Genomic DNA, 12,375 nt, shown 5'->3' on the forward strand with positions numbered 1-12,375 from the left:
GAGCAATTAGTGCTTCTTATTAAGCAATTGGGTTGGAACAAAAACCTGCAGCCACTGCGGCCCTCCAGGAATGACTTTGCACATCCCTGTCGTAAACTAAACTTCTTCCTAAAATCAATGTTTAATCAATTACTTAATTTACCCCGTCATAAATTAATGCAGCACATTAAATGCTTTGTGTTACGTTCCCCGACCCAGTGGTTAATCACTACGCTTCTTAAACCGACTTCCTCCGCACTAAGAGAAGACAGCGATCACCATACAGAATCCATTCACTTCATGATATTCCTGCTTTCTGAAAATTTAGAATACTAAGATAAATACTTGATATCATTTTCATGTTGAAATGCATTAAAGCAGGTATTACACATGTACGGTAGTGAGGCGGGGTAGTGCTGCTCTCTCGCAGTAAGGGGTCCCCAGGTGTATGTTCAGTGTATAGAACTTTATGGCAGGTGTGACAAGGCTCCAAAAAACTGGATGTATGAATAGCTATCGCACAGGTTTAACTTAAATATTGTGTAAATGTTGGGTTTGTGATCTGCTGGTCGGAGACACGAACACAGAATTCAATGGATTTTCTTCTGAGCGGGCTTTCTTTATTGCACGCATGCTGTCTCTTATCTGACATACCAAAACCCCAATTCCTATCCTTCCTTTTTCTTTCACCACATAACCAATCACCACACGATAAACGTCTTTGTGAAATTAAATCTAGTTAAAAACTTAGCCCACGGAGTGTTCAGAACTTTAAAAATATCTTCGTTATACATGTTTAATTATGCCATCCATTCAGAGTTGCGCCCATCTCTGAACGAGTCGCCAGCACATCGCAGGATGAATACAAGCAAAACATACACTAGCAGGGTCAATATAGCACAACAAAACCCCACATCCTACATGACTTTGAAAGGAAACTGAAGCACGCCGAGTAAACCCACCAGAAAAACAGGCAAATGCAAGGCAGGCACGCCGCCGTGCCCCCATATGATTAATGGATGCTTTAATGCATTTCACCATGAAAATTATATTAAGTATTTATCTTAGCATTCTAAATGTTCAGAGAGCAGGAAGATCATGAAGTGAATGTATTCTGTGCGGCGATCGCTGTCGGCGCCTCCTCTTAGTGCAAGAAGAAGTCAGTTTAAGAATCACTTAACACAAAGCATTTAATGTGCTATATAACTTATGACGGGGTTTGAGAAAATCTAGTAAACTAAATATTCATTTTACGATGAAGTTTAGTTTACGATGTTCTACTTTAATGACAAATTACGAGAATAAAGTCAACATGTTGACTTTAATCTTGACATAAACGGCGAGAATAAAGTCAACATGTCGTCACACTGTTACACGGTACCCAGGTACATTATACTATATTGAAAACAAATGAAACAAGTACAACTTGGCTTGCAGTATTATCCAGTAGTATAGAAACAGTATTTACACATATGACCTTTTTAAAACTTAAGTATCTCCAGGTGACGGACGTGACTCCTTTTTTTCGGCAAAATTTCTTCTGTTCATCATGTTCAATTTTACTTTTAGTTCAGTTTCGGAATGCTCTCTGTCCATTTTCACAGCGCGGCATACCTATGCTACCGCCCACTATTTGGTGGTGTAGCAGTGAAAAAGAGCCCTAGTGCAACAAATGTGTGTTTAGCGGTGTAGCAGTGAAAACGGTCCCCAGTTGAACAGTTTTCCGCTGCGCCATGTTCCGAACATCGTTTAGGCAATTTAAACCGGTGTTGCGGTATAAGAAAAATCTATATCATAAAAGAAATAAAAAACGGTTTTCGGTATGAACTGGTATACTGCCCAGCACTAGCAGCCATAGCACACAGCAACAGACATTTTATGTTGATTTATGTATGAAACCATTGCTTTGTGTGCTTTTCAGAAAACTGAATTTTTTTTGGGAAAAATATTCAGACCTCAAAGGGGTAGGTGTTGGTGTCATAAGCAAGCTATACGTAAATTTTCCACATTGATGCAGTCCACCAATGTATTCAGTGGCTTATTGTGGTAATGTATCTTAGCAAATTTAGAGTTCACTTACAAATGGAATAAATAGTACTTTTTATACGGTAAACTAGATTCCCATTTCGTATTTTGTGTAAACTGTTGAAAGGTTTTGACATGTTATGCTAAGATTTTTAGATGACTTAGTATAACATAAAATGTGTTAGTGTTGAAGGCTGAATATTTTAAGATACAATATGTGCCAGTCTTTAAGGTTCTGGTAGTAAACTGCCTTCTTAGAGTTTAGGGAGTAAATCAGATAAGGAAGGGGAAATGTTCTGGAGTTCTGAATGTATTTTGAAGTTGCTGAAGTAACAGTCTATTGGAGGAAATTAATAAGTGAAATTCTCAAAATTGTAACAAGCCAAATGAACACTTGTAGATGGCACCTTTTCAGCTTGCATTTATTTGCAAATAATGCAACCACAGCTCCAGTCATTGTCATGTAATTCCTCAAAAACATGAATATAAAGCATATTGTAGTGAATGATTTTTTTTTTTTTTTTTTTTATTAATATAAAAAGTTTAGATTCTTGCAAGTAGTACGTTTCATCAACTCTGTAGGAGTAAACTGGGTGCATACATATCATTTGGAGATCACACATTTGTTGTGTTAAAACTAACAAGTTTTATTCTGTTTTTTTAGTATGTTGTTTTCATGTCCTAATTTTAAGTTAATGTCTGTATGCAGGATATCGAAGAAGAAGGGGAAGAAAATGACGAGGCTGAATATGAGGACAAGGTTAGTTTTTGTGAAGAAAATCAAAAACCTTTTTAGATCATATAAATGTGAAAGTTTGAGTATAATATATGTGAATGTTGAAACTAGAAACATTTTTTCTTGGTTGGTGGTCATGATCAAGTATATCAATTTGAGTCATAATTGTTTAATATACTTTGCTTTAAACTTTTTTTGATTAGTCTTAATCACAGTACAGTTGAAGCCTCGTTGTTTGGCTGTCAAGCTATCCACAAACCTATCGGAGTGATACTTTTTCCACAGTATCTTTAATTTCATTAGCAGGTATCCTTCACCCTGCATCAGATTTGTGTTCCAAAAGAACCTTCTTAAATGTTAAAATAGTAGTATCAAATGTTAATTTCACACCACTTCTTTTTCTTCTTTCGGCTGCTCCCGTTAGGGGTTGCCACAGCAGATCATTTTCTTCCATATCTTTCTATCCTCTGCATCTTGTTCTGTTACACCCATCACTTGCATGTCCTCTCTCATCTCATCCATAAACCTTCTCATAGGCCTTCTTCTTTCTCTCTTCCGTGGCAGCTCTATCCTTAGCATCCTTCTCCCAATATACTGTGCATCTCTCCTCTGCACATGTCCAATCCAGCGCAATCTCACCTCTCTGACTTTGTCTCCCAACTGTCCAACTTGAGCTGACCCTCTAATGTACTATGTTTCTAATCCTATCCATCCTTATCACACCCAATGAAAATCTTAGCATCTTTAACTCTGCTACCTCCAGCTCGTGTCTCTTGCTTTCTGGTCAGTGCCACTGTCTCAAACCCATATAACATACAATAGCTGGTCTCACTACCGTCCTGTAGACCTTCTCTTTCACTCTTGCTGATACCCGTCTGTCACAGATTACTCCTGACACTCTTTTTCACCCCTCTTCCACAATCCCCATTACTCTGTACTGTTGATCCCAACTATTTTAAACTCATCCACCTTCACCAACTCCTTGCATCCTCACCATTGCACTGACCTCCCCCTCATTTACACACATGTATTCTGTCTTGTTCCTACTGACCTTCATTCCTCTCCTCTCTAGAGCATATCTCCACCTTTCCAGGGTCTCCTCAACCTGCTCCCTACTATCGCTACAGATCAATGTCATCAACAAACATCATAGTTCACAGGGACTCCTGTCTAATCTCGTCTGTCAACCTGTCCATCACCATTGCAAATAAGAAAGGGCTCAGAGCCGATCCCCGATGTAATCCCACCTCCACCTTGAATGCATCCGTCACTCCTACTGCAGACCTCGCCACTGTCAGACTTCCCTCGTACATATCCTGTACAACTCTTACGTACTTCTCTGCCACTCCCGACTTCCTCATACAATACCACAGCTCCTCTCGAGGCACCCTGTCATATGCTTTCTCCAGGTCCTCAAAGACACAATGCAGCTCCTTCTGGCCTTATCTATACATCTCCATCCACACCCTCGGAGCAAACATTGCATCTGTATATTATTATTTTTTCACACTAATAATATAAAAAGGTTATAAACACAACAGTCTGTCTAACATCTGATTCAGACTCCGTGGCTGAAATAGTTTCTAAAATTTTATTTTTCCTGCATGGATTTAACCTTCACCTATATTCTTTTTAAGTTTGCAGTTGCATGTACTGTAGCACTTATGTAAGTTTCATATGAAAATGTTCTGAGAGAAGCAATTTATGTGCTGAATGGTTCTGAGTGACTGATAACACTATTGTATGGAAATAATTTAAATAAATGCTTAGCCAGATGAGTGTTTTTTTTTTTTTTTTTTTGCCTGTTTGGTTCCTGACCCAAGTTATACAGTGCATCTGGAAAGTATTCACAGCGCATCACTTTTTCCACATTTTGTTATGTTACAGCCTTATTCCAAAATGGATTAAATTCATTTTTTCCCTCAGAATTCTACACACAACACCCCATAATGACAATGTGAAAAAAGTTTACTTGGGGTTATTGCAAATTTATTAAAAATAAAAAAAACTGAAATCCCATGTACATAAGTATTCACAGCCTTTGCTCAATACTTTGTCGATGCACCTTTGGCAGCAATTCCAGCCTCAAGTCTTTTTGAATATGATGCCACAAGCTTGGCGCACCTATCCTTGGCCAGTTTCGCCCATTCCTCTTTGCAGCACCTCTCAAGCTCCATCAGGTTGGATGGGAAGTGTCGGTGCACAGCCATTTGAAGATCTCTCCAGAGATGTTCAATCCGATTCATGTCTGGGCTCTGGCTGGGCCACTCAAGGACATTCACAGAGTTGTCCTAAAGCCACTCCTTTGATATCTTGGCTGTGTGCTTAGGGTCGTTGTCCTGTTGAAAGATGAACCGTCACCCCAGTCTGAGGTCAAGAGCGCTCTGGAGCAGGTTTTCATTCAGGATGTCTCTGTACATTGCTGCAGTCATCTTTCCCTTTATCCTGACTAGTTTCCCAGTCCCTGCCGCTGAAAAACATCCCCACAGCATGATGCTGCCACCACCATGCTTCACTGCAGGGATGGTATTGGCCTGGTGATGAGCGGTGCCTGGTTTCCTCCAAACGTGATGCCTGACATTCACACCAAAGAGTTCAATCTTTGTCTCTTCAGACCAGAGAATTTTCTTTCTCATGGTCTGAGAGTCCTTCAGGTGCCTTTTGGCAAACTCCAGGCAGGCTGCCATGTACCTTTTACTAAGGAGTGGCTTCCGTCTGGCCACTCTACCATACAGGCCTAATTGGTGGATTGCTGCAGAGATGGTTGTCCTTCTGGAAGGTTCTCCTATCTCCGCGGAGGACCACTGGAGCTCTGACAGTGTGACCATCGGGTTCTTGGTCACCTCCCTGACTAAGGCTCTTCTCCCCCGATCGCTTAGTTTACATGTCCGGTCAGCTCTAGGAATAGTCCTGGTGGTTTTGAACTTCTTCCACTTACGGATGATGGAGGCCATTGTGCTCATTGGGACCTTCAAAGCAGCAGAATTTTTTCTGTAACCTTCCCCAGATTTGTGCCTTGAGACAATCCTCCTGTCTCCGGAGGTCTACAATTCCTTTGACTTCATGCTTGGTTTGTGCTCTGACATGAACTGTCAACTGTGGGACCTTATATAGACAGGTGTGTGCCTTTCCAAATCATGTCCAATCAACTGAATTTACCACAGGTGGGCTCCAATGAAGCTGCAGAAACATCTCAAGGATGATCAGGGGAAACAGGATGCACCTGAGCTCAGTTTTGAGCTTCATGGCAAAGGCTGTGAATACTTATGTTCATGTGCTTTCTCAATTTTTTTTATTTTTAATAAATTTGCAAAAATCTCACTTTTCTCATGGTCATTATGGGGTGTTGTGTGTAGAATTCTGAGGAAAAAAATGAATTAAATCCATTTTGGAATAAGGCTGTAACATAACAAAATGTGGAAAAAGTGATGCGCTGTTAATACTTTCCGGATGCACTGTAGATCCTGTGTAGAGTCCGGTTTATAGGTGAAGACTGACAGATTAAATTTGATGCAGGAAAACTGTCTGTAGTAAGCTGGCCAATTGACAACCTTGAGGAAAAATTAAATGCCACAATATTGATATGAAGAGTGGCAGGCAGAGTGGCTACATGCCTTTATGGCAACACACAAAACACTATGGTGGCTAATTTTCCTACCCCTGTGAAGAGCACCTCCATAGCATGTTTAATTCATACACTGCTAATATATTAACCGTGGTTAGAGACTACCTTAGCATCCACAAAACATTGGCATTTTGACAGCTGACTATACAGGCTATGCTGATATGCACCAATTCCTAAATAAAAATACATAACTTTTTGGTAACCTAAAGCAGCAGCTTTCAACACATTCTTTACTTTTTGTTTAAACAATTATTGCACATTCATGTATACATACAATTTTGCATGAAACTTTTCCTTGCATTATTTGTTATTAAGGATGTCTCTTATTAAACTTTAACAGTTATTGGCTATTGGATATGAAATGTGATAAAAATTTACTAAGTTCAGTGTATCAAGTGACTCCTGTACATTGATTGTTGCCTACTGTACTGTAATTTCAAACCTGAACATTGTCTCATAATAGTATTTTATGACCAGTAATTTATATTCTGCTTGATTTATCTTTCAGTCAGTTACCTTATGTTGTCTATGATAAACATTTTGTCACTGATTCCACCTTTAAATTTAAGTATACAATCTTTGAAAAAAAAAAAAAATATGGGTTTAACCAGAATCTATTAAGGCAGCCAAAACTCTGGAAAGGCTGAACCTAGACATCACTCGGCAACTTATTTTATTATAAACGGGTTTTATATTATGCATCTATAGTGACAATTCATTTTATGCCACAACTGAAAGTATTTTGTAATACCTAAATAAGGATATAGTACTTTACAAGTGCTTCACAATCTCTATGAAGAGTTCCACTTAAGAGAGCTTTCACTTAATTTGATCAGTCCGTGTTCCTTTTTCAGTGCCAGAATTTTGATGTACAAGTAAGAGAAAAGGGTTTTATAATTGAGAATCCTGTTTTTGTGCATCCAACAAATCTCGTTTTTTTTTTTTCTTCATGTGACTTGACACCCTTTCTTCATTTTCTGTGCCCTCTTCAAACATAATCATTTCTGCCTCCATTTAGCTATTTGATTTAAGACTTTGTTCCTTTTTTAACTGTTTTACCTAGTAGAATAAGTAGAGTTTAGATGTATGGATCACAGCATCAGATAATCAAGCAATTGAAGAAGTATTGTCACCAGGAGTAGGAAAAAAATGTTGAATAATGGGGCTTCAACTGTATTAATTTTGAGCAAATGTAGTAAATCATTTCCTGCTTCCTACTTTTGCTTGTCAAGCTAGTACTAAATTAAATGTGTTAATATTGCTTAGTTTGTTTTTCCATACTAAAGTAAATGTGATATTCAGCACCTTAAGAAGTGGGTGGGTAGCAGGTCATGCACTTTACATATCTAACTTCTGCATCTCTTCTCCCATTAAAGTGGGGAAAAGTAATAATACAGAATGCCTTAGCTAATTTGCAGCATAGTAAATAGCTAGAAAAGGTAGAGTAAATTGTGGTAATCAGTATACTGTTTTTTCACTCTTGGTAATAAAATCATTCCGTTTAATTTGCCAGTTGAATGTTAAAAATGCAACTTAAATTGTATACACTACAAGCTAAGAAAATTGAGTTGACTAGCAATTTGTGCCAATGAATCAGTTACGCAGCAGCAGCAATTTTTTTTTTTTTTTGGACAGGTTTATGCAAGCGGTCCAGTAAATTATGACCTAATAAAGTAATAATAATACATTTTATTTATACAAGGCGCCTTTCAGAGAACTCAAATACACCGAACAAACAATAAATAAATAAATAAAAGACAGAATTATAAACAACTTAAAACATCAGAAAATCTAAAAATTAAAACCAAACAAAACCACTATAATCAGAAGGATAAAGAAAAAGCCATTTTAAGTTTACATTTGAAGGATGAATATGATTTGATGTTTCGGATCTCGAAATTTTATCATATTTCTTGATGTCACAACAGCACAAATTCATATAAAATTCAAATGGAAAAAAAGGTCATTAGAAAAAAAAAATCCTGAGCAAACGGATGGTAGACAAAGTGGAGTCAACTGGAAGTGTTTTGTTAAACTACTGTTCTCAGACAAGAGCTGTGTTATATAATGGGGCATATGCCTGTTAAGTGCCGAATATTGCAGCTTTTACTCTGGTGGGGTGTAATCCCATTTATGTGATCTTCTCATAGATTATTACAGGGCTTGGTATTGTAATTTCATCGATTTTAAATCATTGATTAAGGCCGAGTTTGGCAGCCTGTATAATTTGCATGTCACACACTATCCTGTTTTTCAAATCTTTGAGTGCGTACAGTAAACCGCACACATTGTAACAGCAACCAGTCCACAGTTTTTATACTTGAGTGTGGACCCACCCTCGGTATGGTACAGTTTGTTTATGCATTAAGAGACAAATAATTATCTGAAATCTGGCTTTTGGAGTCCATATCAATCCAACGTAGGAAGTTAAAACCTAATTTTAATTATAAAATCACGAAGAGGGCACTTGTGCCTCTTAGCCTGGTTTTGTGATTGGGTTGCTGATTTCAGGAATAATAGTCTGCTTTAGGTGGTATTCACCAAAAGGTGGGAACACAGATTTAAGTTTCCCATTGTTATTTGGGAACTGGCTTTAGCTTTGTTACATTACAATACATTTTTCCCCATATTGGGAGATTTAATACCTCTTATTTCAAAATTTCATCAGTTTGAACATTTACATTTTTCATCACTTCTCCCCCTTTCACATTTTGTTTCATTTGAAATATTAAATGGTTGCTTTTTACCATGTGTGATTACATGTCTGCTGATTTGCTTTTTGTTCCCTTCATTTAGGAATAATTGGTGTGTTCATGCATTTCTAGGTAAGGCAGAATATAGACTAGTGTTTGCCATTAGCTTTTGATTTGTTCTACCTCCTTTTGCCATTTTATTCATATTTCAGTCCTGCTCATTGTGTTTCTGCAGGGTTCTTTGTATAGCTGGAAGTGTATCGTGTCTTAATTTTGCTAATCTATTTTTGTACAATTCCTGGTTTAAAATGTTATTGGGATACCTAAGGTATCTTATTCATGAGCCATTTCTTGGTCTCCAACTCACTATAGTAGACATCCTTTTGATGATTAGACATGTAGTTAATGCAGAAACTTTGACAACCTTTTAAAAGTATTTGAATGAGATATTGGGACAGCTTAGCTATTTGCTAAACAAACAAGCAACAATTGGTCTTGCCTAGTTTGTCAAACTCCGTATATAGTATTGCAATATTGCACTATAAATAATCAAACAAATCTAAATAGTTTTTCAAGCATGTTGCTATAACTTGACATAAGAGGTGTTGCTTTTTACCATTAGTTTGTCTTAATCTAATGCTTTAACGGTAGTCTAAATCCGAACATTTCTGTATTTAACAACTGTTTAGTCTGCCATTGGTGCAGAGCTTAAAGGGTCTAGCTAGCTATTTTTTTGTCCTTAGTGTTGACCAAAAATAGGATCTGTGCATTTTAATGCACAATCCTTAGCTTTATAAGTCACAAGAGCTCCAAAGCCATTTTCTAAAACTCTTAATGTATTTTCCTGAAACTTCCATATTATCATAATTCATGTTTTGGCTGAGCAAGAAGAATTAAACTTGATGGTCCATTTTCAGGCTCATGAACTGCCACATTTTAGTTGTTCTTGCATTTCTTTTTGTTTTGATCCTTAGATGCATTTCAGATTAGCAACATTCAGGGTACATGCACTTAGTGTAAGCTCAGTATTTTGTACTTATAGGTTTCTCTATCAACTGTAGTTTACATACCTTTAGAATTTCTTCATAGTTATCAGACAGAACATTTATCTTTCAGAATTTGTCCTTGGTGATTTTCTTGACTTATTGCATATCTTGTTCTTTTGCTCCCTTTTTCTGCTATAAATTTACATTTCTATAAATTGTGTGTTTTTCCTTTCCTCCCATTATGCCCCTTAATTCTGAGGGAAATATTGAGTGCTGTGCTGATGATTTTATAACACTGGAAGTAGCACATTATTTTAAAGAGTTACATTGTTTGCTGTAGATATAATTGTTTGTTTTTTCTCCAACCTAGAAAGAAGCTGTCCAGCCTCCTGAATGCAAACAGCAGTAGCATGAATTTGCCACTGCCGCCGAAGAGACTAGCAGATGCCACGTTAATCTAAATGTATCATATCCCAATCTGCAGATCTGGTTGCCTTTCCCCTGCAGCACACTCCTCAGTTAATGAGATTAAAATGCATGTTCTTTTTTCCTGTTACAATTTCTTAATTTTGGCTCTATTTTTTACACAGTAAAAATTCTAAAGTGGAATTTGGAAAAGGGAGAAAATGAAAAATTGACTTACAAATTTGTGCTATATATATTATAAATTGACAATGGATACACTAGCACACATTCCATATCTGAAAGATTTGAATTCACATATTTAAATATAAATAACCCAGGTCCTTTCCATTCTAGGATACTCAGGGTTTTGTTCTCTTTTTATAAATGGGCAAGGGGAGCTTTGTAGTCCCAAGGGTATCGGCTAAAGCTTGATTGTGGGTTTGCCTAGCAATATTTAATAATTTTGAAAACATTAACTGTTCTGTTTCATTATTTTCATATAAGTTATTTATTTTATATTTTTTTCTGTTGAATTTATTTAGGGTTCCTTATTGCCAGTTTTGCACTGCTGTTCAGCCGCCCTCCCCTCAGATTGTGTGTTGATATTACTTGTTCATTTTGCCATCACTGAGAAAATTCTAAGAAGCTGCCCTATCCTAAATACTTATTTTTCAGTTTTTATTAAGTACTTAATGAAAGAAAATAACACTTAAGAGAACTTGCCAAATAGTTTGCACATAACAGTGCACGAGTTATAGATTTTCTGAATGAAACTTTGGAATTGGATTTTACTGTTTTCAAAAAATGCACCTTAATGCATTTTTATACAGCGCTTGTCTTCATTTGAAGTTTAAAAAAAAAAAAAAAGAAATTTAAAAAAAAAAACAATTTTAAACTAAAAGGAATAATAGAACATTGTGATAGCAACATGATCTGGCAAAAAGAGAGCATTATGGCCTTACATTGTTCTGCAGAATTTGTTACTTAATATGGTGTTTCAATTTGTACAAAATACCTCTAGAATGTTCTATTAAAACTGTGCAACATAAAAGGAGCCTCCTGCTTTTTGATTTTTTTTTTTTTTTATATATAAAGCTTGGGTATCATATTTGTTTAGGTTTAACAAGATCACATTTTAAATCTCTCTTGTTTCATTCAAAATGTGTTTTTTGGCAACAGTACGTGTTTTAAAAACGCACGAAATTATTGGTTATTTTCTTAGTAATTTCAATCTGTACATTATGATTTACAGTTGAGTGAGAATCCTAAAATCAAGGCAGGTATGTCATGTATGTAGTACAATAATTTCATATATACTGTATTTGCAAGTAGTATATATATTACTATTACAGTATTTAAAATTGACTGTTCAGCAACCTTACAATTTGTTATTGAGAAAATGTCTGCAAATCTACTTGAGCAGGTGCCAGTGCCCCCTGTACAGTGTGAGAGCATTGAGAAAGTGATAGTGCGAAGGTCTTTAATTATATAAATTGCCTTTCTAGGTGGCAAGTGTTGTTTATGTCCTTTGCTGTCTTCAACACCCTCTGCAGAGCTTCCAAAACTCTCCTCCATTCTTTTGACTTTCTCTCCACTTCCTCCATTCTGGTGTTGTACAACACAATGTAATTGGTAAAAAGCCTGCACCAGGGGAATTGTTTTGTTTTCTCACAGGTCATCACATCTATAACCAGATCAAAGAGGTAAGGACTTCAAGAAGATCACTGGTGCAGACCTGCTAGATTTGGGATCTTGTCTTTTACCCCAACCCCAAGTACTCACTCTCTCATACATATCCTCACACACCTCTCTGGTACTCTTGACAATGGTACTCAATCATAAGCTTTCTCCAAATGAAAAAAACGCATATGCAGACTTTTCTGTTTTCTCAAAACATCTCAAAGTTGTTCATGTTCGTTTAATTGT

At 36.8% G+C, this 12,375-nt stretch overlaps 1 protein-coding gene across 6 annotated transcripts in view; it reads left to right on the forward strand.

The window, feature by feature from the left end:
* The window catches only part of nap1l4b (nucleosome assembly protein 1-like 4b), an 89,322-nt gene extending 77,822 nt beyond the window's left edge, over positions 1–11,500 (forward strand). For 4 of the 6 annotated variants that reach the window (XM_051923498.1, XM_051923496.1, XM_051923497.1 and 1 more), the window contains exons 13-14: positions 2,714–2,764; positions 10,415–11,500. In XM_051923498.1, coding sequence (XP_051779458.1) covers positions 2,714–2,764; positions 10,415–10,453 — 90 coding nt within the window. In that variant the 3' untranslated portion in view covers positions 10,454–11,500. Of the gene's footprint in view, positions 1–2,713; positions 2,765–2,955; positions 2,980–9,161; positions 9,191–10,414 lie in introns of those variants that run through there. The other 2 variants (XM_051923495.1, XM_051923494.1) reach the window with 2 other exon arrangements.
* The last annotated feature ends 875 nt before the right edge of the window (positions 11,501–12,375 follow it).

This window comes from Erpetoichthys calabaricus, chromosome 2 (assembly GCF_900747795.2).
Source record: "Erpetoichthys calabaricus chromosome 2, fErpCal1.3, whole genome shotgun sequence".
Taxonomy (NCBI): Eukaryota; Metazoa; Chordata; class Cladistia; order Polypteriformes; family Polypteridae; genus Erpetoichthys; species Erpetoichthys calabaricus.